Source organism: Hyla sarda, chromosome 4, assembly GCF_029499605.1.
Source record: "Hyla sarda isolate aHylSar1 chromosome 4, aHylSar1.hap1, whole genome shotgun sequence".
In the NCBI taxonomy this organism is placed as follows: Eukaryota; Metazoa; Chordata; class Amphibia; order Anura; family Hylidae; genus Hyla; species Hyla sarda.
In genome coordinates this window covers 211,050,103-211,076,694 of record NC_079192.1, presented here as the reverse complement: position 1 = coordinate 211,076,694, position 26,592 = coordinate 211,050,103, and the positions used below count along the sequence as shown (strand labels likewise).

Sequence of the window (26,592 nt, the reverse complement as noted above, 5' to 3'; positions counted from 1 at the left end):
TGTATCGGTCATGCAGACCCTTTATCAAGAGAATATATATTCCGATTCCATAAAGCAATTAATAATTCATAGTTTCTCTGGCTCTGTTCACTTAGCTAGAATTGTTTGAAAGGTCAGTTTCTATCCAAACAGCACTAGCAATGTGAATGGTGATTTTCTTTTGTCTATACTGGCAACTTAGAGCCCTGCCCATTTTTACCTGTTTATTTGACGTTAGACTAGAGCTGGGCGGTATGACCAAAAATGTGTATCACCGTATTTTTGTAAGTAATGGCGGTTCCCCAGTATTTAACAGTATTTTCCACTCCCAATCATGTGACCCGTGGGCGTTGCTTCTCTAACCCAAGCCACCCCCCCCCCCGGTTTATCAGCCCAGCGCTGTGCTGTCCCGCGGGGAACTAATCATATGTCACCTCATCCTCCTGTGAGTTGCGGGCCGCCGGCGCTGGAAATCTGTACTGTACTACATATTCCTTGTGCCCGGGCTACAAAAATAAACAAAAAAGTAAGCTTTAACTCACCTTCCCACGTTGCTCCAGTAACGGCCTCATGCTGGGGATGGGAATGTCACAGAGCCGTCAGCCTATCACCAGCCGCAGCGATGTCCCGTCTCAGTCGGTGATAGGCTGAGCGCACTGTCATGTAAGGAGCCGGCCGGCTCCTTACATGACAGTGTGCTCAGCCTATCACCGACCGAGGCGGGACATCGCTGCGGCCGGTGATAGGCTGAGGGATTTGATGTTCCCATCTCCAGCATGAGACCATTACGGAAGCAATGACGGGGGAACGTAGAAAGGTGAGTTGAAGTTTATTTTGTTGTTTTTTTTGCAGCCCAGGCACGAGGAATAAGTAGTACAGTACAGATTTCTAGCGCCGGCGGCCCGCAACTCACAAGAAGATGAGGTGACATATGATTAGTACCCTGATGGGGACAGCGCAGAGCTGGGCTGATAAACCGGGGGGGGGATAGAACAGAGCAGGGCAGAACCACGTCCGCGGGTCATTTAAGGGGAAGAGGGGCCCAACCGGTATTGCTGTATGGGAAAAATTCATATCATGAGGGAAAAAAATGTCGGTATTCGGCCAAGTACTACCTTAGACTACCCATTTGAATTATTAACATTTTGTCAGTACAGAAATAAACAAGGAACTTTATTTGCACATTAGATCATGCAAATGTATGCAGGAACATGTAGCAAAAATGCATAAAAACTGTGCCCAGATTTGGACTTTGTCAGCCTTAGAAAAAATGGCAGAAAGGAAGGATTTTATTTGATATATTATTTACATAATAGTTCAGAGTAGAATTGGTATGTGTGTTTTGTGCATCACATTCTGCCCATTATTTAGTATCTTCGGGGAAGAGCTGCAAACAGCAGTCGTAAACACAGCCAACAGGGCACAGAATTCTTCATGATGCTGTCTCACTTGCAAAAAAGGTCATTTTGCATCACTGGAATAATTATTTTAGGAATAATGATGCCTAGTGTTGATGAAGTATTCAGCGTTCTTATTAACCCCAGTGGGGTAGAGAAACATTTTACTTCACATATATGTCATCTTATATCCAATACAGTTGAAAATTCTTAAATACTGGAAATACATCAGTGGGGAATTCATTGGGGATACTATCATTCATAAACTGTGCTTTTTTTGTTGTTGTAACATTAACATACAGAGCTGTACAGTCCTATTAAATTCAGCAGCCGGAAAATGTGCTATTTCACATTACTGCTAACAGGCTTCAAACCTGATGCAAAAGAAGGTCAGCAATGACTTAACAACCCCTTGCCGCTTACAAGTCACATTCTCTCATTTGAGAAAAAAAAACAAATAGATTGGCTCTCGGCCAGATTCTAATTTTCCTCTCTTACCCATGATCTGTTGTACATTGGTTGCACTAAATTTGCTACAAGAATCACAATGTACTTTCCTAATGAAGCATTAATGCAGCAAATCCATCACAAGTTGCATTGAGCTGCTGCTCTTGAATCACCACCTGCCTGCATAGTACAGTACATTAGGCTTCTCTATTGTCAGCTGACCAACACAAGGAGCACTCAGGCAATTGTGATAGAGCGCTGCTCTAGTACAAGGGCAGTTGTCAGCCTCATATTACAGTAGAGCTGGATTATGCGGTTTCTAATCTCTCTGTTATAAGTATTTTTTGTAGTGCATCTGGTTATTGTAAAAATAAAAATAAATATGATTTTGATTTTAATCAGTCTGAATCACTGTTATAATAGAAGTCTATTTAATAGTCAAGACACTTACAGTAAAAATTGTCTGAAACACCGCACAAAAATATAATGGTCTTGTAAAACAAAGAGAAATAGTCGTGACTTGTTTTATTACCTATTCCATTAATAATCATAAAAGAAATTACAAAAAGAGATACAATTTACCATGAAATGGATATTATTGTCATCTAAAATAAAGTAAAAAATGTTCTCCATTATGTGCACCAGGCAGTCACTTTTACTCCAAGTACCTATGTTTTGTTAACCTACTACTGTCATGAAACTCTGTCTGTGATTTGATCTATTGGATATTTATTGTACTGGTCTTTTTTCTTTACTTGTTACCCCCCCCCCCCCCCTTTGTTTCATTCTGTATCATTGCTTAGCTTTTAAAATGGACTTGCATTTTTCCAACTACTCCATCTTTCAGGGTTAACAGTATGAATAAAAGTGATTTAGATATCAGGTCAGGGCAAATGTTTCATTGCTAAATACCACCTGTGCCCCACCATTTTGATGCCAGTACTGATATCATAGAGTACCAGGAGATGCCAATCTCTTTCATTCACTGGAAAGACATTTGAAAACTCAGGTTTAAAAATAAAATATAAGCCACATCCACCTGCACAATCCTAAATCCTGTAATTCCAATAGTGAATGATCCCTAATGACCAACACTGCCTCAAGACAAAGGGAATGATTGCACAGCCAACAACTGGTGGCAGCATTGATCTTAGACACATACTGGATGAGCAAGCATTTCCTTTGTTTTGAAATGTCATTCTTTTTCACCAATAAATTTAAAGCATTTCACATGATTTAACATTTCACACAACACATCCACTCTAATGATAAATAGATAGATAAATAAATAAGTACAATAAATAAATAATAAATAGTTTAATGCAATGTGATCCTGGTACTATTAGTATGATATAACATTATAGTCATCTGACAGTCCTGGTGGTGACCTTGGATAAGTAATGCTATCTCATGGAATTTAAAGAACAAATTTAGATTGTCATGTTAGGTCTTGGACATCTATTGTAAGCATGCTTTGCTGATTACAGTGGTAGAGCTATGCAATCAGGAAGCGAACAGATAGGTTAAAATAATTGCTAAATAAGAAAGAAAGAATAAAGAGAGGAGGCCTGAATATTTTTACAATGGTTAAAGGGGTACTCTGGCCCTAAGACATTTTATCCCCGATCCAAAGTATACCCCCACAATCTTTCATGCAGCACCCCGCTATCATAAGCCTCTGGAGAAAACATTGCTCCGGGTCTGATGAATCACGATCACGGGGCCAGAGTATCGTGACATCACGGCCCCACCCCATGTGATGTTTACTCCGCCCCCCTCAATGCAAGCCTAAGGGAGGGGTCGTAACCAGTAAAAGTGCGGAAAATACATAGAAAGCATCGCATTTTAGCGCACAGAGGAAGCGGGAGGACCGGGGGGGGGGGGGGGGGGGCGGTGGCATCATGTCAGATGACCAGCATATGACATGATAACCCCAGGTTATCATATGATTTGCTAGTTTATGTGTCAATCAGCCCAAAGGCCAATAAGAGATAGCAAGAGGAGGGCAGTTTTACACATTCATGAGGTCGCACACGCTATTCCCTGCAGTCAGTCTGAGTTGAGAAAGAGAGAGGGAGAGACAGGCAGATATTAAGAGAGAGCTATAGGGATAGAAATAGGACAGAGATAGGGAGGGATTAGCCATTTTAAAACATTATTTGTGAACAATATTGGTTTCATTAAACACCGATTACATCTTCCTGTTTGGGAACTTTTTACTTTTTATTTGGCAAAAACACCCCATGAGTCAACTCATGCACCAAGAACCAGTGACCTCCTACAGCTAACTCACTGATTTGATCTACAAATACAATGAAAAATCATTTTCTTTCCATTCTTGTTTTATCTCACAGAATGGCATAAAAGCATCACAGAACTATAGTTTATGTTGCAGGAAACTCTGCTTTTAGTAATAGAAATAACCATTATCGTAATAATCCTATCACAGAATGTGTCATGACTAGCAGCAATTTATAAGGATTTTGGTTTATTTTCATAAATAGTTCACATAACCTGTCTGAATTGCTATGCTATTTCCGGAATCAAGGGAACCTGTCATTAGTTCCATGCTGCGAGAACCACAGGCAGCCTGAAACACTGACAGGCTTCCCTATCATTACAATTCACTCTGTAGATCTGTGCTGTTGTTAGAGTAATCATAGTTGTTACTTCGGAAGGTAACACGGCCCAGAGTCATCAGAGTCATCAGTTATCCAGCCCTAAATGGCAGATATCTACCTAGTTGTGCATTAAGCACAGATATGTCAGGCAGGGCCAAAATAACACCCTGATGACTTAAAGACCCCCATTTAATTTCATGGCTAATATATCAAGTTATAATAGTAATTTGTTTACAGGTGACCATTGTAACTTACAAATATTACAATAAATTGAAGAGAAGACAAAACTAAACAAATAATTAATACAAATAAAATAGGGGTTCTGTTGATTCCAATAGACCCACAACGTTTAAATGATGCAATAGACATGTACAGTGGAGCAAAAAAGTATTTAGTCAGCCACCAATTGTGCAAGTTCTCCCACTAAAAAAAAGATGAGATAGGCCTGTAATTTTCATCATAGGTTTACCTTAACTATGAGAGACATAATGAGAAAAAAAATCCATAAAATCACATTGTCTGATTTTTTAAGAATTTATTTGCAAATTATGGTGAAAAATAAGAATTTGGTCATTTACAAACAAGCAGGATTTCTGGCTCTCACAGACCTTTCTTCTTCTATAAGAGTCTCCACTCTTTCCCTGTATTATTGGCTCCTGTTTGAACTTGTTATCAGTATAAAAGACACCTGACCATAACCTCAAACAGTCACACTCCAAACTCCACTAATGCCAAGACCATAGAGCTGTCAAAGGACAGCAGAAACAAACTTGTAGTCCTGCACCAGGCTGGGAAGACTAAATCTGCAATAGGCAAGCAGCTTGGTGTGAAGAAATCAATTGTGGGAGCAATTATTAGAAAATGGAAGACATACAAGACCATTGATAATCTCCCTCGATCTGGGGCTCCATGCAAGATCTCAACCCGTGGCGTCAAAATGATCAAAAAAACGGTGAGCAAAAATCTCAGAACCACACGGGGGGACCTAGTGAATGACATGCAGAGAGCTGGGACCAAAGTAACAAGGGCTACCATCAGTAACACACTACGCCGCCAGGGACTCAAATCATGCAATGCCAGATGTGTCCCCCTGCTTAAGCCAGTACATGTCCGAGACCATCTGAAGTTTGCTAGAGAGCATTTGGTTGAACCAAAAGAGGATTGGGAGAATGTCATATGGTCAGATGAAACAAAAGTAGAACTTTTCGTCGTGTTTGGAGGAGAAAGAATGCTGAGTTGCATCCAAAGAACACCATACCTACTGTGAAGCATGAGGGTGGAAACATCATGCTTTGGGGCTATTTTTCTGCTAAGGGACAGGACGAATGATCCGTGTAAACGAAAGAATGAATGGGGCCATGTATCCAGAGATTTGAGTGAAAACCTCCTTCCATCGGCAAGGGCATTGAAAATTAAACGTGGCTGGGTCTTTCAGCATGACAATGATCCCAAACACTGGCGGGGCAATGAAGCAGTGGTTTTGTAAGAACCATTTCAAGGTCCTGCAGTGTCCTAGCCAGTCTCCAGATCTCAACCCTATAGAAAACCTTTGGAGGGAGTTAAAAGTCCGTGTTGCCCAGCGACAGCCCCATTCCTCCATGAGGAGATCTGCATGGAGGAATGAGCCAAAATACCAGCAACAGTGTGTGAAAACCTTGTGAAGATTTACAGAAAATGTTTGACCTCTGTCATTGCCAAAAAAAAAAGGGTATACAGTCATGGCTGTAAATGTTGGAACCCCTGAATTTTTTTTTTGAAAACTAAATATTTCTCACAGAAAAGAATTGCAGTAACACATGTTTTGCTATACACATGTTTATTCCCTTTGTGTGTATTGGAACTAAAAAAAAAAAAAGGGAGGAAAAAAAAAGCTAATTGGGCATAATGTCACACCTAACTCCAAAAATGGGCTGGACAAAATTATTGTCACTCTTTCAAAATTGTGGAAAAATAAGATTTTTCAAGCATGTGATGCTCCTTTAAACTCACCTGGGGCAAGTAACAGGTGTGGGCAATATAAAAATCACACATGAAAGCAGATAAAAAGGAGAGATGCTAACTTAGTCTTTGCAATGTGTTTCTGTGTGTGCCACACTAAGCATGGACAACAGAAAGAGAAAAATAGAACTGTCTGAGGACTTGAGAACCAAAATTGTGGGAAAATATCAACAATCTCAAGGTTACAAGCCATCTCCAGAGATCCAGATTTGCCTTTGTCCACAGTGTGCAACATTATCAAGAAGTTTGCACTGTATCCATGGCACTGTAGCTAGTCTCCCTGGACGTGGACGAAAGAGAAAAATTAATGAAAGAGGTGTCAATGCAGAATAGTCTGGATGGTGGATAAGCAGCCCCAAACAAGTTCCAAAGATATTCAAGCTGTCCTGCAGGCTCAGGGTGAATCAGTGTCAGCGCAAACTATGTGTCGACATTTAAATGAAATGAAACGCTATGGCAGGAGACCCTGAAGGACCCCACTGATGACACAGAGACATAAAAAAGCAAGACTACATTTTGCCAACATGAACTTGAGTAAGTCAAAATCCTTCTGGGAAAACATCTTGTGGACAGATGAGACCAAGATAGAGCTTTTTTGTAAAGCACATCATTCTACTGTTTAATGAAAATGGAATGAGGCCTACAAAGAAAAGAACACAGTACCTACAGTGAAATATGGTGGAGGTCCAATGATGTTTGGGGTTGTTTTGCTGCCTCTGGCACTGGGTGCCTTGAACTTGTGCAAGACATCATGAAATCTGAGGAATACCAACGGATGTTGGGTTGCACTGTACAGCCCAGTGTCAGAAAGCTGGGTTTGCATCCGTGATCTTGGGTCTTCCAACAGGACAATGACCCCAAACATACGTTAAAAAGCACCCAGAAATGGATGGCAACAAAGCGCTGGAGAGTTCTGAAGTGGCCAGCAATGAGTCCAGATCTAAATCCCATTGAACACCTGTGGAGAGATCTTAAAATTGCTGTTGGGAAAAGGCGCCCTTCCAATAAGAAATACCTGGAGCAGTTTGCAAAGGAAGAGTGGTCCGACATTCCGGCTGAGAGGTGTAAGAAGCGTATTGATGGTTATAGGAAGCAACTGATTTCAGTTATTTTTTCCAAAGTGTGTGCAACCGAATATTAAGTTAAGGGTGCCAATAATTTTGTCCAGCCCATTTTTGGAGTTTGTCGTGACATTATGTCCAATTTGCTTTTTTTCCTCCCTTTTTTTTTGTTTAGTTCCAATACACACAAAGGGAATAAACATGTGTATAGCAAAACGTGTTACTGCAATCCTTTTCTGTGAGAAATACTTCATTTTCTTGAAAAAATTCATGGGTGCCGACTGTATAACAAAGTATTGAGATGAACTTTTGTTATTGACCAAATTTGCAAATAAATTATTTTAAAATCAGACAATGTGATTTTACGGATTTTTTTTACTCATTATGTCTCTCATAGTTTAGGTATACCGATGATGAAAATTACAAGCCTATTGTTTTATTTGTATTAATTATTTGTTTAGTTTGGTCTTCTCTTCAATAAATTGTAATATTTGTAAGTTACAATGGTCACCTGGAAACAAATTACTATTGTAACTTTTTTTTGCCCCACTGCATCCCTCAGCAATCCAGAATGTTAAACCCATTTAATATTCATTTGGGGTATATTCACCAGCCAATCCAATCCAATAAAACAGCAATTTTATAACAGTTCTTAAAAAGAAACAGATATATTTTGTAAAAACAAAAGACTTAAAGGGGTATTCCAATAATTAAACTGGTCCTCTGTAGCTCCCTTTCAGCTTTTTCCAGTCCCCTGATGCTTTTGTCTTCTGCCTGCTCAGCCAATCACTGGCCATAGCGGTGACCTGTCTTGCCCACTGATTGGCTGAGCAGGCAGGTCCTACCCCAAGCTCTTATCTCAGAAGAAGACAAACAAATTACATGTGGCAGGGAACCAGAAGGAACAGAATGGAAACTGCAGGGGACAAGTGGAAGACACAGATATACCCCTTTAAAATTTAAAGAATAAAATTAGAAATTCCTATATTTCTGGGCTTTAAAAATTTTCTAGGGTTTAAAATTAAAAGTTCCCACCCCCCACACGCATATGATTAATAAAATGAACACTCTCGAGCCTATTGAATGTCCAACATACATTTTCAACAGACTCACCACAAGTGCTTTGGATCGATTTCTTAGAAGTTTTTCTATATTGGTTGCAGCATTTTCCACTAGCTGACGTGCATTATTGGCCTCCACTGTATACAAATTTTTGTTTTTCAAGTAAATCTAAATAAAAGAAAAGAAAATTGAAAAAATATTAGATCATTTACCTCAGAAATGTAATTAAGAAGTTAATTCTCAAACCATTTCATTAGCATTATTATTACAATTTGAATCTTCAATCTTCATGTATATGGTGTGACATTAAATATACATTACACTTTAATTATTTTTACTTTTCTTGCATCAAGAGAAATTAAGAGAAAACCTTACTGACTGGCATAACACTTAATAGTTCTTGACTTTATTTCCAGTCTACAACACATGGCATCATAATGGAAAGCAGAAGTTACAGTAACACGATCATAAGTATTCATTGCACTTGAAGCTCAACATGCCTTGACATCTTTATCTGTAACATTTTGTCCTAAACATCAAAAATGCTAATAAAGAACCTGAAAACAAAGATCTGATAATCCTTGTTTAACAGATATTACAATGATTCCTTTTTCAATCTAACAGATTAAAAGACAATTATCGTGGTACTGAATCATAAATACAATCATTCAATCTGAAAAGACCATGGCCTTTAAAAGTGTTCAGGACTATCACCTTTGCAACACAACAGGAAGAATATTAATGAATATTTTATGGGGACTCGTTCAGTGTAAATGTGTTACTTGGGTCACATATTGCAGGAACTGGGGATGCTTACACTTACATGACACATGCATATCAACATGGCTATTTCTAGTAAGGCATGCATTATCATTTCTTAATGTTTTGAGGGGGGGATTTCTATAACAACAATGGACCTAACCAAAAGGCCACTGGCCTTTTCAATCTTTCCCTGCACAGTCAAGTTAGCAATCCCTTGTCGTCATTCCTTGCATAGCAGATGGATGGGAGTACCACTCTGTAGGGAAAACCCCCTAGTTTAGCCGAAAAATGATGGATAATGGTTGCCCAGTTTCTTAGCTTACGAAAAATAATTCTCACAAACAGAGTTTAGCAGGTTACCTGCACCGTACAGTGACGGGTTGACACGCATGCCGGTCTATTTAGTGTTGTGTATATGCAGCCTCAAACTCCTAAGGGCATCCCATAAATAATTTACAAGCAATAACTAATGATTATACTAAAAAGTTCCAAAAGTGACATTAATAATATTATATGAGGAGCGTTAAAAAGCGTTACCATGGAAACAAACAGGTATTTGAAAAAGAACTGGCAATGTGCCACACATCAAGTTGTTAGCTTGACACAAGTGCATCTTTATGCATTCCTTGTATCAATGGCAGTAGTAAGACGGCACTGTGACAAGTATCAGTCATTTGGTTGACTGTATTATGAGAAAACAGGCTGTGCAACTTCTTGCACAGATCCTCAATGTGTATGCAATAGTAAATGCAACTGAATGTTCATTGTAACAACATACAAGTTCTTGTAACATGCTGCACTGGTAATTATAATAATATTTAGTTGGCAATGCCTATAACTGGTAATATATTTATATAATTATTTGCATCAAGGGGTAGCAGTAGTTCACTGGGTGTGGGGGCTGGTTGGTCTATAGATAAATTTAAAATTTACAATAAGCACTACACTGTAATATGCACCATGTATTGATCACTGAGATATAAACAAGACTACTTTAAAGGGAAGAAATCTAGATTTGTAGGTCAGTTTGTACATGTACAGTATATAAGGCACATTGTTCTTGTGTGTTTAGGAGTCCCTGCGAATGCAAACTATGGAGCTGAAAGAACTTTATGTACTACCTTATGGTGTTCCATATGGTGTTGTATTCTGTAAATATTATATTACTTCTGAGGGGAGGAGGGTAATAATTCTGTAATATGGTGTACGATGACACAGTTTTTGTGTTCTTCAATATGAAATAAGAGATTTACAGAGATACAGTAAGCTTCCATGTATTCTACTGGATTAATTCTATGGTATTCATTGTTTGCTTCCACATCATGAAATATTGTAATGTCTTTGGGGATGTAGTTGAAGTCCTGTGTTCCACATTGGGGACTGAACATTAATCAATGCAGAAAAATACTATAAGTGTTCGGTCAAAAAATGCATATAAAGGAATTTGTCAACATATTATTTTGTTTCTTATACAATGTGTCGTATGCAGTGTATTATATTATACTAAAGCAATAGCATTCCTAATGGCAATTAATCTAAAAGACACATTCAGATATACATTGCCGGAAAACAAGCTCATTAGAATGCGACTCCATGAATTGCAGACCCTAAAAGACAGGTGTTACGTATAAGCAATGAGAACTGTGCCAGTAATCATTTTGTAGTTTTATATTTTATACCATCCCATGGGACTTCTTTATACTGTTTGGAACTCCATTAGTGGATATCTGCGTTGTTTACTTTCCTACATAACTATTTTACTTACTAACTAATGTAGTGTGTAGACTTCAATAAGCTATAATACCACAATGTTGTATGCATCCTCAATTAGGTCTTCTGATCTGAAATGCTAAGGCTGGTTCATATGCACTGCAGGTATTTCAATTTTATATGATAGGCGTGAAGGAATGCCAAAAAAGGGAGAGTGATGAATAGAGATTTTCTCCTTATTCTCCTTACCCCTTCTCTGGATTATTGCCATTGATTCCATTTTCTAAATTGCACTACAAATTACATTTTAGTATTATACAAATATAATAGTGGGTTACCCAGATTAATGGCGTTTTTTATTTTTTTATTTTTTTATTTTTTTTAAACAGCCATAAAAGTATAAAGACAAAATGGCCAATTAAATACCACACACAGGTAAAGCCATAATATTGCAAAAGGACTGCTGGATCCCCCCTCCCCCACCCCACGTGATCTCCTGAACAGGACCAAGCCCTCTGAGAGGAGCATGTATTACAGATGGCACATGCTCCATTCATTTCTATGGGAGCACTGGAGATGCCCGAGTAGAGCACTTTGGTCTATTCAATTCAATTACCTTGCCGATATGCCGATAATGCCCCGCCCCCGGCCAGAGACGACCATCGCCGCCGCTGTCCCATTGCCTCCCCCATCCTCTGCCCACATACCGCCGCCGCTGCCCCATTGCTTCCCCCCAACCTCTGCCCACATACCGCCGCTGCTGCCCCATTGCCTCCCCCCCATCCTCTGGCCACAAGCCGCTGCCCCATCGCCTCCCCCCCATCCTCTGCCCACATACCGCCTCCCCCCATCCCTGGTGTTATAATTACCTGTTCCCGGGGTCCACGACCCTCCTGGTTCCAGCACTGTTGCTGTGCGCTGCGCAATGACGAGTGACGTCCCCAACGCGACGTCACAGTCAGTGCGCACAGTGACAGTGCAGGATGCCGACGGAGCCAGAAGGATCGCAGACCCCCGGGAACAGGTAATTATAACACCGTGGATGGGGGGGGGAGGAGGTATGTGGGGGGAGGCGATGGGGGTGGCTGCGGCGGTATGTGGGCAGAGGATGGGGGGGGAGGCGATGGGGCAACTGTGGTGGTTAGACCCAGGACAGGCAGGGGTGGGTCTTCTGCCCCGCCGGGGGGTTGAAATAGCCTATAACTTATACCGGAATATCAGTATAAATTATCTGCTATCGGCCTGAAAGGTGATAGATTATCGGTATCGGCCCTAAAAAATCGATATCGGTTGATCCCTACCGAGTTTACAGGGAATCTAACACCAGGGTGACCCGGTCTCTGGCGCTGCTTACCGTATGATATGTGGGTTCCTTGTTGTGCGCAATGGAGGTGGCTGCTGTAATATGAGCCAAGATTTCTCTCTTCTCCATTGGGCAGAACAAAAAATTTGCATTATGGGCGAGACCAATGACCACATGGTGAGCAGGGGTAGAAACCAGGTCACCTGCACTATCTACTTATCAATTCAAGTTTGTGCAGGTGACTTAATATTAGGTAGTATACCCTTGCAGACACTAGCAGCAGCCCCCTGTAGAACGCAGCCTCCTCTTGTAGACAGTGCCGCCCCTTGTAGACAGCAAGCCCCCCTTTAGACAGAAGTCCCCCTGCAGATGTTAGTAGCAGCCCCCCTGTAGACCGCAGACCCCCTTGTAGACAGAAAGCCGCCTTTAGACAGCAGCCCGCCTTCAGATGTTAGTAGCAGCCCTCCTGTAGACCGCAGCTCCCCTTGTAGACAGAAAGCCCTCCTTTAGACAGCAGCCCCCCTGTAGACCGCAGCCCCCCTTGTAGGCAGCAGGGCCCCCTTTAGACAGCAGCCCCCCTGCAGATGTTAGTAGCAGCCCCCTGTAGACTGCAGCCCCCAGCCTTGTAAACAGCTCTCCTGCACCTGTCCTCTGATGCGTGCTGCTGCCCCGTTCTCCCATCTGCATAATGGCGTTCTATGGAGGAGCATGTGACATACACGTCACTCTGCTTCCTCCATAGCATTACGCTGGGCGCAGTGGAGGAGGTGAAGTGACGTGTGTTATTTTCAATTGATCGCTAAGCGATCGCTGAGACCCTATATTTCCCACCCAATATAAAACTTTACGTTTATTGAGCCAAGATTAAAATAACCTCACACATATAGATCCATATTTCATTAATTGGCATGACACTGCATGCTATCTGAATAAGGTGAAGAGATAGATTGTGGCTGCAGTCCACAATCTAAAGGTGTGAGACAAATTAAAATCTAACACATTGCCCGCTCGACGTTTCGCCACAAGCTGTGGCTTTATCAAGGGCTAAGAGGCAAATGGCGGAGGAAAGCCCATGTTTCTGCCCGGTTACGAAAATAATATTGGATTAACCCTCCACTCATAGGTCCCCTTTTGTTGTATTAAGTGACGTGTGTGTCACATGCTCCTCCATGGAACGCCATGATGCTAGTATCAGTACATCCCTAGTTCATACCATACCATACCATACCTAGTTCATATGTCTTTATGATTTTTTTTCCACCTATTTAGTTATTTCACTGATCCTATTTTCAAGACCTGGGCTTCCTTTACAAAAAATTTAGGTCAGTTGGGTACAAAATGGACAAGGGAATAAAATGTACATACAGCATTGTTTCTCTAAGTGTGGAGGGATATATTTAAATGTAGATTCTTTCTTTTTTGTATTATCTTCCTGAACCTCCTGACCATACTGTACATAGATGTCATCTCGATATGGAATGCCCTGCAGAACCTTATTAGATAAGAGAGATATAGGTAGCCTGCTATATGGTGCTCTAGAAGGTATTGTATTATGGGTTATTTATAGCTTTGTAATATGACACTCAATGGAAAAAAATATCATGTTGCACTCCTAAATTCATATGAAAAATGTTGGTGTGCCTGTTTTTTTTTTTTTTTTTTTTTTTTTTTAAATATGAGGCATATGGAGGTACAGTACGGCCTCATGGATGTCTTCAACAGCTTTGTACAACACATAGATTCTAATATTTCTATGTGCTTAAAATATAAAGATGTATCACTTTAGCTCCACCATTCTAACTCCAGTTTTCAATGTAAAAATATCAAAGTGCAATAAAACTGATGCCAGGAGAAAAAGAAAAAGACATGGAATACACTAAGCTAATATATTATGTGTTAGATTATAAAAGAAATTAATTATAATATAAATTATATCCTGCTGTGGTATATGAGAAAAAAACATATTTGCTCAATAAAAAGACAGTCCAGATAATAGTCCAGAATGTCAAGAGATAATAAAGAAAAGGTTTAACCTGGAAACATAGCCTTAGAGAATTAGGTAAGAACTATCCCATATCTTACAATAAGAAGGGAATGTCAACCACAGAAGGACCATAGAGCAGTTTTGAAACTCAATAATTACGATAAAACAATAAAACAGACTATTTTTGGAATTTTTTTTTCTTTTATTTCTAAAAGTTTCCATTGGGAAGCCATATGGGAGACAAACACTTCCTTTCTCTACTTCTGTATAGTTAGTACAGAAGGAACTGATGTAGAGGAGTCCTCCCCCCAGTAAGTACAGCAAAGCTGTAAAGTGAGCTACAGAGAACAGGCAACATCAGCTAATTGGGACTGTCCCAGTTGTCAGTGTAAAAAAGTACAGTATTACAGGATTTTTATGTGGAAAGAAACATAAAAAATCCCCAAAATATTAATTAAAACCTAATTTAAATAGGCACAGTTGTTTCAAACAACATTCCCGCACTATGTGATTCTTATCATATTTGTAAAAAACATTAACTAAAAATGGTTCCTAACTCCAGAAACACAGTCATAAGGTATTGGGAAATTGGGAACTAGGTGTCTCACTCCCTGCTCTCTGATATCCACTGCCTGTTGTTATATAAAATCTGTCTTTAGTAACAAACAGAGAAGGCCAAATTACAGGAAGTAGAGGTTGGTCTTATTATAATTCCTTTATTTTTATAGCACCCACATATTTCACAGTACTGGTCCCTTTCCCCCATTGGGGCTCACAATCTAAAGTTACCTAAGAAAGTTTGAGCTGTGTACCTGCAGACTAAGCCTGTCTGCCTGCTGAAGATGATCCACACAGTTCCTGGTAAATCAAGCCTTTCCTCCCACCTTTCACCACCCATGAATCTCATGGCAGCTGTCTCTTGAAGCTCACTGCTTTGTGTAACCCTTTATTTGCTGTAAAGCTGCTGTTTCTTTCCTTTCTGCACACAAAGCCCCTTGCAAACCTAGTGTACCAGTAACTCATTCTCCCCCTCCCACATGCTTTATAGTATTGACTATGTAAATCATGTCGACCACAATGCCAGTCTGTGCCCAGTGCTCTCCAGCACTATGTCAAGACATAGTGGTGAGGAGTGTGCACATTGATTGGCCAGACAAGTAAGGAAAGGAAGTGCATGTGTGAGCACTACTGGTAAAAAACCCTGTTCTGGTCCCATTTTCTGAAATGGAGAGAATGAGAAATAGCTGTACACAATGGAGGAGACTCTCAGGGACACAATAACAGCAGTGAGAGTACAAAAATTTGTCTGAAGGGTTAATGTAGCAAATCCAGGCAAGTTTATAAAAATATTTAAAAATGAAAAGTATGCTTCAAATAACACCTCATGTTTTGACAATCTATTCCCTCCTAATATAATAACAAACACAATCCTACCTAAGCCCCACATACAGTATAGGCAAATGTATAAAATAGTGTCTGGTAATCTGCATGCAAAGCAAAATCCCTTTAAAAACTGCATATAAAAACATCCGCACATACTGCTATTGCCAAGTAAGCTGTAACCTGCACTTAAACTAGGTTGCATTTCTGTATATTTCCTGTGAATTCTGACATTAAATACACATTCTCTTTATACAGTGTGACACTCATGCAGGTTTGGTGGTAGAAAACAGGTATATTTCTCCCAGGTTCCTTTTCTATGTGAGGTAATTCCAGAGTCTCTCACCTGCCAGGTGATTCATTAAAGGGGTTCTCCACTGCCCTGCCTCCGGAGCTCCGCTCGCCAGCCTCCGGAAGTTTATTATTCCGAACGCTGTGTGCTGGCTTCCACGTTCGAGGCCGCCCCCTCGTGACGTCACGTTCGCCCCTCGTGACGTCACGCCTACCCCCTCAATGAAAGTCTATGGGAAACCGTCGCGCCCCCTTCCCACAGACTTTTGTTGAAGGGGCGGGCGTAACGTCACCAGGGGGTGGCCTCGAACACGGAAGCCCGCACACAGCGTTCGGAATAATAAACTTCTGGACGCTGGCGAGCGGAGCTCCGGAGGCAGGGCAGCGGAGAACCCCTTTAAGGTGAATGAGAGGGCGGATATGAAAGAGAGGCAAGGAGGTCAGATCTCTCTCTGGCTGAGGACACAGAAAGCTTTCTGTGGAGAGACTCATGTGAGTAAAGGTTGCTGAAAGTATTTTTGTTAGCTGGCAGAGAGAAGCTCTCCAGCTGGTATTGAGGGGCATCACTTGTATAGTTAGTGCCAGACCGGCAAGGTTTTTCTTTTGTTCCTGTACTGTTTTTATTTGGCTTGCAACCTTTCTAATAAACCTGACCAAGAGTCAGATTGTAGGAACTTGCTGCTGTTTGCCTGATTTGGATAAAGACAGACAATTGTCCCTTTCCCTCAGCAAAAGGGCAATTCCTGACACTTCTCACAATTGGTGGAGGATGCGGGCAACACGTTAAGGTGAATTTGTTACTGCGACCCACAGATTTGGACAGCAAGCGGCTGTCACCACAGCAGAGGGTTCTGCACAGTGTACCACAGCAGGCATGAACTGTGTTAAAGTGACAAATAATGGATGACATAGTGAAGGCCTTGGTGCAGTCTGTTGCACAGCGTACAAATGCAACTCAGCAAGAGGCTACCAGAGAGCAACAGCATACAAATCGCTTGCTGGTGGCCCAGCTGACTGCTTTAGCAGAGGCCTCAAATAAAGACCACCAGGTGTTGCAGGAGGTGATGCACTATGTGGCCAATCTGCCACGTGTGCAGCCACAGTCCACGCAAAGAGATATCCATGCAAACCAAAATATGCAGAAGATGACGCCGGAAGATGATGTGGAGGTGTTTCTTACAACCTTTGAGAGGACAGCTACAGAAGAAGTATGGGTAAGCAACCATGTTCCCAGATGTTGGACCTCATCCATCTGATCAGGAAGTGGCTACAACCAGATGTTTTATCAGCACCTTGAGGTAGTTCAACGTGTTGTTATAGACAGATACCTAAGGGCTCTACCTCCAGCATTAAGGAAGTGGGTAAGCCACGAAGATCCTAAAACCGCAGACCAGCTTGTGGATCATGTTGAATTGTATTCGGAGGCGGAGGACCTGTTGAGTAACACCCAGTCCCAACCATCCGGATGGCAAAAGTTCCTGGTAAGACTGTTCTGGCGTTTATGGGAGCTGGAAAGAATGTAAAGACTTTACGTGAGAAGGATGAGACTGTGGGCTCAGGAAAGCCTAAAATGCAGGACTATGGACTAAGCAAAGATAACATAAGATGTTTTCGTTGCCACGAGTTGGGACATATTGCCATGAACTGTCCTTTGACTATTGAACCTATGCAATGTGATGCTGCCTTTTTTGAAAAAAATGAATGTCTGTTTGCTCAAGTAGTGTGTACTGCTGCCAGCTCAGTTGGGTCTAAAAAAAACACCTGTGTGAGCTGACAGATGATAAAAAGGTGGTTACTTTGTTAGACTTCAGGGCGTGTGGTAAGTCTGGCAAAGGCCAGCATTAAAGGTTCTTCTAACAGGCATCCAGACTCTTTCACTGTAACATGTGTGCATGGCGATACTTGTGAATACCAAACTGTTATTGCTTGTATTTCAACTAATTATGGTTCTGTGTGTCACAAGGTGGGGATAGTCCCCACCTTAATGCATGATGTTATACTTGGTAGGAATTTTCCATATTTTTGAAAATTGTGGGAATACAATCTGGTGATTAAAGAGGGTACACCTGATAGGCCCACAACACCTGACTTAAAGGGGTACTCCTGTGCTTAGACATCTTATCCCCTATCCAAAGGATAGGGGATAAGATGCCTGATCGTGGGAGTCCCGCCACTGGGGACCCCCGGGATCTTGCACACGGCACCCCGTTTGTAATCAGTCCCCGGTGACCACAGGGCAGGCGGTGTGTGACCTCACGGCCCCGCCCCCATGTGACGTCAAGCTCCGCCCCTCAATGCAAGCCTACGGGAGGGGGCATGATAGCTGCCACGCCCCCTCCCATAGACTTGCATTGAGGGGCGGAGCGTGACGTCACAAGGGGGCGGAGGCATGATGTCACACGCCGCCCACCCTGTGGTCGCCGGTAATCAGACCCGGAGCGAACACACTCCGGGTACTGATTACAAACGGGGTGCCGCGTGTAAGATCCCGGGGGTCCCCAGTGGCGGGACTCCCGCGATCAAGCATCTTATCCCCTATCCTTTCGATAGGGGATAAGATGTCTAAGCACCGGAGAACCCCTTTAAACCCTGAGCCACTTGAGAGTTCCCCAGTGGAGGATGTAGTTGGGGTGTCTGCAGAAAGGCCTTTAACCTCTTAAGGACCCATGACATACGCGTACGTCATGAGTCCGCTCCCGATCTATAACGCGGGGCCACGGGTCGGGTCCGGCCTCTAACAACGGCCGGGACCCGTGGCTAATAGCGCACGGCATTGATTGTGGTGCCGCGCGCTATTAACCCTTTAGACACGGCGTTCAAAGTTGAACGGCACATCTAAAGTGAAAGTAAAACCATGCCGGTTAGCTCAGGGAGCTGTTCGGGATTGCCGCGGCGAAATTGCGGCATCCCGAACAGCTTACAAGACAGCCGGAGGATCCCTACCTGCCTCCTCGCTGTCCAATCGCCGAATGACTGCTCAGTGCCTGAGATCCAGGCATGAGCAGTCAAGCGGCAGAATCATCGATCAGTGGTTTCTTATGAGAAACCACTGATCAATGTAAAAGATCAGTGTGTGCAGTGTTATAGGTCCCTATGGGAGCTATAACACTGCAAAAAAAAAAGTGAATAAAGATCATTTAACACCTCCCCTAATGAAAGTTTGAATCAACCACTTTTTCCATAAAAAAAAAAAAAACAGTGTAAATAGAAATAAACATATATGGTATTGCCGCATGCCGAAATGTCCGAATTATAAAAATATATCGTTAATTAAACCACACGGCCAATGGCGTACGTGCAAAAAAATTCCAAAGTCCAAAATAGTGCTTTTTGGTCACTTTTATATCATGAAAAAATGAATAATGAATCCTATCAATGTAAAAATGGTACCGATAAAAACTTCAGATCACGACGCAAAAAAACGATCCCTCATACCGCCCCATACGTGGAAAAATAAAAGTTATAGGGGTCAGAATATGACAATTTTAAACGTATACATTTTCCTTCATGTACTTATGATTTTTTCCAGAAGTACGACAAAATCAAACCTACCTAAGTATGGTATCATTTTAAACGTATGGACCTACAGAATAAAGTGTCATTTTTACTGAAAAATTTACTGTGTAGAAACGGAAGCCCCCAAAAGTTACAAAATGGGGTTTATTTTCAATTTTGTCTCACAATGATTTTTTTTTCCGTTTTGCCGAAAAATTTTGGGTAAAATGACTGACGTCATTAGAATTGGTGGCGCAAAAAATAAGCCATCATATGGATTTTAGGTGCAAAATTGAAAGAGTTATGGTTTTTTAAAGGTAAGGAAGAAAAAACGAAAATGCAAAAAAGGAAAAACCCCGGGTCCTTAAGAGGTTGTCCTTTCCCTTTTCTGTTATGACATGGGATTTAGGAGAACCACAACCAGAGACAGAAACTCAAGGGATCCCTCAAAAATGTATACCTGATTTAGAGGTCAGAAAAGATGACTTTCAAAGTAAGCAGTTGAAGGACCTCTCACTAGCTCGAGCCAGAGAAAATGTAAAGTAATAAATAGGGTACATGTGGAGCCTGGGGCTAGGCTTGCTTTCCCATATATGATCCTGCGAAATGATTTACTGTACCAGATCGATAAAAAAAAAGGGGAGGATACCGTAGAGTAGCTAGTGGTTCCAAAGGCTTTTAGGAGAACAGTTTTTTTTTAGATCTGGCACATGGGCACATTGTAGGGGGCCATCTGGGGGTCCAGGAAACTAGAGAGAGAATTTTGCTTAGATTCTTCTTGCCTAGTGTACATCATGATATAAAAGAGTATTGTGAATGATGCCCAGAGTGTCAGATGTTTGCCCCTAGGCCTCATTTTTGCAGCCCCCTAGTTCCCTTACCATTTGAATGGATTGGGATTGATTTAGGTGTTCAATAGAGTGGGCATTCCAAAAGATATACTTACAGATCAGGGAACTCCCTTTATGTCTAAAGTGGTGAAGGAACTTTGTAAGTTGTTTAAGGTGTCTCAACTACGCACCTCAGTCTATCACCATCAGACTGATGGCTTAGTGGAGAGATTTAATAAGACCCTTAAGCAGATGTTAAAGAAAATAGTGGACAAAGACGGGAAAATGTGGGACTTTTTGTTTCCATATCTATTTGCAGTAAGAGAAGTGCCTCAGTCGTCCACAGGGTTTTCACCATTTGAGCTGGTATGTGATGGACATCCCTGTGGGTTTAGATGTGACAAAAGAGACTTGGGAAGGGCATTTTATTCCCTACAAAAGTGTAGTAGAACATATTTCTCAAATGCAAGACAGAATTTCAGCCATAATGCCAATTGTAAAAAAAAAAAAAAAACACATGGAACAGGCTCAAGGTATGCAAAAAAGGATTTATGATAGGGATGCTAAGGTTCGTACCTTTGCACCAGGAGATCGGGTGTTGGTACTTATTCCTACTGTAGAGAGTAAGTTCCTGGCTAAATGCAGGGTCCTTACTCTATTATAGAAAGAGTAGGCAAGATGAATTATAAAGTTCAACAACCAGATAAAAGAAAACCTGAGCAGATTTACCATGTGAATCTGATCAAGTCTTGGAAAGATAGGCAAGCTGTGGCTACGGCGGTGGTTTTGCCAGCCTGTGATAGTACTGTAATACCTAATGTTAATATAGCTGAGTCTCTGTCTGACAAGCAAAAGAAAGAAGCTAGGCAATTGGTGATTCATAACAAAGACTTCTTTTCTGACAAACCAGGGCAGACCCCTCTCATAAAACATGACACTGTAACGGAACCTGGAGTAAGGGTACATGTAAGGCCCTATAGAATCCCTGAGGCTAGGAGAGAGGCAGTATCTAAGGAGGTGAAATGCTGAAATTGGGGGTGATTGAGGAATCTTATAATGAGTGGTCCAGACCAATTGTGTTAATACCAAAACCAGATGGTACTATAAGATTTTGTAACGACTTTAGAAAGTTAAATTCTGTGTCTAAGTTTGATGCATATCCTATGCCAAGGGTGGATGAGCTTATAGACCGGCTGGGCACCGCTCACTACATAACAACACTAGATCTGATGAAAGGTTATTGGCAGATTCCTCTGACTGAATCTGCCAAAGAAAAGACAGCATTTTATACACCTGACGGTTTGTTTCAGTATGTAAATTACATTGGGCTCCCGCGACCTTCCAAAGGTTAATTGATAGTGTTAAAACCACATAAGAAATATGCTTCTGCCATCTTGACGACATAGTGATACATAGCACTCACTGGGAGACCAATCAGACGTACAGGCAGTAATTGACAGTTTACAGGCAGAAGGTCTGACAACCATCCCCATAAAATTTTGCTTTGGTTTAGAAGAAGCCAAATATTTGGGTTACATAATCAGAAGAGGTATAATCAAGCCCCAGATTGACAAAATTGAGGCAATCCAGAAGTGGCCCCAACCTCTGAAAAAAAAAAAACAGGCGAGCGCATTCCTGGGAATTACAGGTTATTATAAACGGTTCATACTAATTTTTTTTCAAGTGTGCCCTCGAGTCCCTCAAATATGATTTGTTGAGAAGAAAGTTTAGGTAAGTCACTGACCTTGCCCCTCTGAAGTGGATGTACCTAAGTAAAGAGAGAAATAGCAGGGTAACAAGATGGTTTCTAGCTCTGCAGGCCTACAACTTTACAGTAGAGCATAGGTCTGGTCAGCTGCAAGGAAATACAGATGCACTGTCACGTGTTCACTGTCTTTTGGATACAAGAGCTCATTCCCAGTGGCCTGAGCAGAGGTGTGTGTGTGTGGGGGGGGGGGGGGGGATATGTGACACTGCAGGTTTGGTGGTGGAAGGCAGGTATATTCCTCCCAGGTTCCTTTCCTATGTGAGGTTACTCCGGAGCCAGATCTCTCTCTCTTTGGCTGAGGACACAGAACGCCTGTCTGTGGAGAGACTCATGTGAGTAAAGGTTGCTGAAAGTATTTTTGTTTGCTGGCAGAGAGAAGCTCTCCAGCTGGTAGTGAGGGGCATCACTTGTATATTTAGTGCCAGGCAGGCAAAGTATTTCTTTTGTTCCTGTATTGTTGTTTTTATTTGGCTTGCAACCTTTCTAATAAACCTGACCAAGAGTCAGCTCACGGAATCCGCGCAAGAATGAACATGTTCTTTCTTTGCACGGAACAATTTCAGCGGCAGAATTGTCCGCCGCGGAAATTCAGCAGTGTGAACGGGTCTCGCGGAGACCCATTCACACTAATGTTAAGTTTACACCGTGGAATTCCGCTCGTGGAATTCTGCGAGAATTCCGTAGTGTGAACATGGCCTAAGGCTTTCCTATAACCTTATCTGGTGATTTTTATGGCATATTTTTTATTTCCTGTAGAGAAGCCCTCCTAGAAAAAATGCCATACTGTTTTGAAACAGTGTCCAAGAACCAAAAAAACACACCCATAGTAAAAAATTAACACCAGAATCAGAAAGCACTGCGTGCAGTGCATTTTATATTTCACTACAGGCTTCTGGAAAATATCTGTCTGCAGCATAAAAACAAACAAACAGCGAAATACATGAAAAAATGCAGATTTTGTTTCCTGAAAATGCTGTCTATTAACCCTGCCTTACTTGACCATAAAGTAAAGCACAGTCTATTAAAGCCAATACTGCACCACGTAGAGTTTCTCAGTTTAGCAGTAGGCTTTAGATTATTGTCACACTGCATGATGAAATTTACAGCAACCACTGAGCACAGAGGATAGTATGACATTGTGAAATACAGTACTAGCTTTCATAGTTCATTATTTTTTGCATTTATATTGGTTCAGCTCAGAGTGATACTATGTCATCCCTACTATAGGTAATAGTTTATACTGATGTGTTCTTAACCCCTTAAAGGGGTACTCCGGCAGAATTATTATTATTTTATTTTTTTTAAATCAACTGGTGGCAGAAAGTTAAAGGAGTATTCCAGGAAAAAAACTTTTTTTTTTATGAACTGACTCCAGAAAGTTAAACAGATTTGTAAATTACTTCTATAAAAAAATCGTAATCCTTCCAATAATTATGAGCTTCTGATGTTGAGTTGTTACAACAGTGCTCTCTGCTGACATCTCTGCTTGTCTTGAGAACTGCACAGAGTAGAAGAGGTTTGCTATGGGGATTTGCTTCTACTCTGGACAGTTGCTGAGACAGGTGTAATCAGACAGAAAAGAACAACTCAAATTCAGCAGCTCATAAGTACTGAAAGGATTAAGATGTTTTAATAGAAGTATTTTACAAATCTGTTTAACTTTCTGGAGCCAGTTGATTGATATATATATATATATATATATATATATATATATATATATATACCGTATTTATCGGCGTATAACACGCACTTTTTAGGCCGAAATTTTTAGCCTAAAGTCTATGTGCGTGTTATACGCCGATACACCCAGGAAAGGCAGGGGGAGAGAGGCCGTCGCTGCCCGCTTCTCTCCCCCTGCCTTTCCTGGGGTCTAGAGCGCTGCTGTCGGCCCTTCTCACCCCCTGGTTATCGGCACCGCTGCCCGTTCTGTCCCCCTGACTATCGGTGTCGGCGCCGATAGCCAGGGGGAGAGAAGCGGCGCCGACAGCCAGGGGGAGAGAAGGGGCAGCGGCACCCATTGCCGGCGCCACTGCCCCGTTGCCTCCCCCCATCCCCGGTGGCATAATTACCTGAGTCGGGTCCGCGCTGCTGCAGGCCTGCGGCGTGCGTCCCCGGCGTCGTTGCTATGCGCTGAACGGCGCGGCGCATGACGTCAGTGCGCCGCGCCGTGCATAGCAACGACGCTGGGGACGCATGACGGAGGCCTGCAGCAGCGCGGACCCAACTCAGGTAATTATGCCACCGGGGATGGGGGGAGGCAACGGGGCAGCGGCGCCGGCAATGGGTGCCGCTGCCCCTTCTCTCCCCCTGGCTGTCGGTGCCGCTTCTCTCCCCCTGGCTATCGGCGCCGTCACCGATAGTCAGGGGGACAGAACGGGCAGCGGTGCCGATAACCAGGGGGTGAGAAGGGCCGACAGCAGCGCTCTAGACCCCAGGAAAGGCAGAGGGAGAGAAGCGGGCAGCGACGGCCTCTCTCCCCCTGCCTTTCCTGGGGGTATATCGGGGTATACACGCGCACACACGCACCCTCATTTTACCATGGATATTTGGGTAAAAAACTTTTTTTACCCAAATATCCTTGGTAAAATGAGGGTGCGTGTTATAGGCCGGTGCGTGGTATACCCCGATAAATACGGTATATATATATATATATATATATATATATTTTAAAAAAAGTTTCTTCCTGGATAACCCCTTTAAACTGATTTGTAAATGACTTCTATTAAAAATGTTTATCCTTCCAGTATTTATTAGCTGCTGAATACTACTGCTGACCTCTCTGTCCATTTTAGGAACTGTCCAGAGCAGCGTAGGTTTGCTATGGGGATTTTCTCCTGCTCTAGACAATTCTTTAAATGGACAGATATGTCTGCAGAGAGCACTGTGCTTGTGATGTCAGCAGAGAGCTCTGTGTTCCAAAAAGAAAATAATTTCCTCTGTATTATTCAGCAGCTAATAAGTACTGTAAGGATTAATATTTTTTAATAGAAGTAATTTACAAATCTGTTCAACTTTTTGGCACCAGTTGACAAAAAAAAAAAGTTTGCCATCGGAGTACCTTTAAGGCGTTTTTCAGTTTTTGCATTTTTGTTTTTTCCTCCTTACCTTTTAAAAATCAAAACCCTTTCAATGTACCACCTAAAAATCCATATTATGGATAATTTTTTTCGCATCCAATTCTAATTTGCAGAGACAGTAATCATTTTACTCAAAAAATCTACGGCAAAACAACCAAAAAAAAAAATCATTGTGCAACAAAATTGAAAATAAAATGCCATTTTGTAAGTTTTTGGGGCTTCTGTTTCTAAGCAGTGCATTTTTCGGTAAAACTTACACCTTCTCTTTATTCTGTAGGTCCATACGATTAAAATGATATACTACTTATATAAGTTTGATTTGTCTTACTTCTGGAAAAAATCATAAGTACATTGCGGGAAAATGAATACATTTAAAAATGTCCTCTTCTGACCCCTATAACTTTTTTATTTTAGTGGGATGCACATTTTTTGTGCCGTGATCTGAAGTTTTTATCAGTACCATTTTTGTTTTGATCTGACTTTTTTTTTCCCGCTGTTTATTAATTTTATGGTAGAAAAAGTGACCAAAAATACGCTATTTTGGACTTTGTATTTTTTTTACGTGTACGCCATTGACCGTGCGGTTTAATTAACAACTTATAGTTCGGACATTTATGCATGCGGCAATACCACATATGTTTATATTTATTTTTATTTACAAAGTTTTTTTTTTTTTCTTAAGGAAAAAGAGGGGTGATTCAGGCTTTATTTTTTTTGCAATGTTATAGCCCCCATAGGGGACTTTAACATTGCACACACTGATTTCCTACACTGCTATGCAACCACATAGCATTAATCAGTGTTATTGTCGCTTGACTGCTCCTGCCTGGATCTCAGGCACGGAGCAGTCATTTAGCGATCGGACAATGAGGAGGCAGGTAGGGACCCCCCTCATGTCCGGAGAGCTGATTGGGACAGCACGGTTTCAGCGCCGTGGTCCCGATCGGCCCGACTGAGCAGCCGTGAAGGTTTCACTTTCATTTCAGACACGGCGATCAAGTTTGATTGCCGCGTCTGAAGGGTTAATACAGGGCATCACCGCGATCAGTAATGTCCATTATTAGCCGTGGATCCCGGCCATTGATGGCTGCCGGGACAGACGTTATATCGCGGGAGCCAGTGCAGGACGTAAATATACATCCTGCATTGTTAAGGGACTAGATGGTCTTTAGGTGCTTACATGCTCCAGGACTTGGATGTAACTGCTCCATCCATTCCTCCTATAGCTACTACTGAGGGACTGTAATACATACTGAGCACAAACCCTTAAACTAGTGATTCTAAACTGGGGTACTCTGAGATTCCATCTTGGGAAGTGATTCAATTGGTATTTCTTAACAATTATTCAGTTTCCTGACACTGGTGCATTTAGGACATTGTATGCAGAAGCCTATCATACAACATGACACTGGCGGGTGTCAGGACAT

General features: G+C 41.8%; 1 protein-coding gene across 9 annotated transcripts in view; it reads right to left on the bottom strand.

Annotated features, from left to right (window-relative positions):
• The window catches only part of CACNA2D1 (calcium voltage-gated channel auxiliary subunit alpha2delta 1), a 716,537-nt gene that overhangs the window by 518,905 nt on the left and 171,040 nt on the right, over positions 1-26,592 (bottom strand). For all 9 annotated transcript variants that reach the window (XM_056573417.1, XM_056573418.1, XM_056573410.1 and 6 more), the window contains exon 3: positions 8,617-8,733. In XM_056573417.1, coding sequence (XP_056429392.1) covers positions 8,617-8,733 — 117 coding nt within the window. The remainder of the gene's footprint in view (positions 1-8,616; positions 8,734-26,592) is intronic.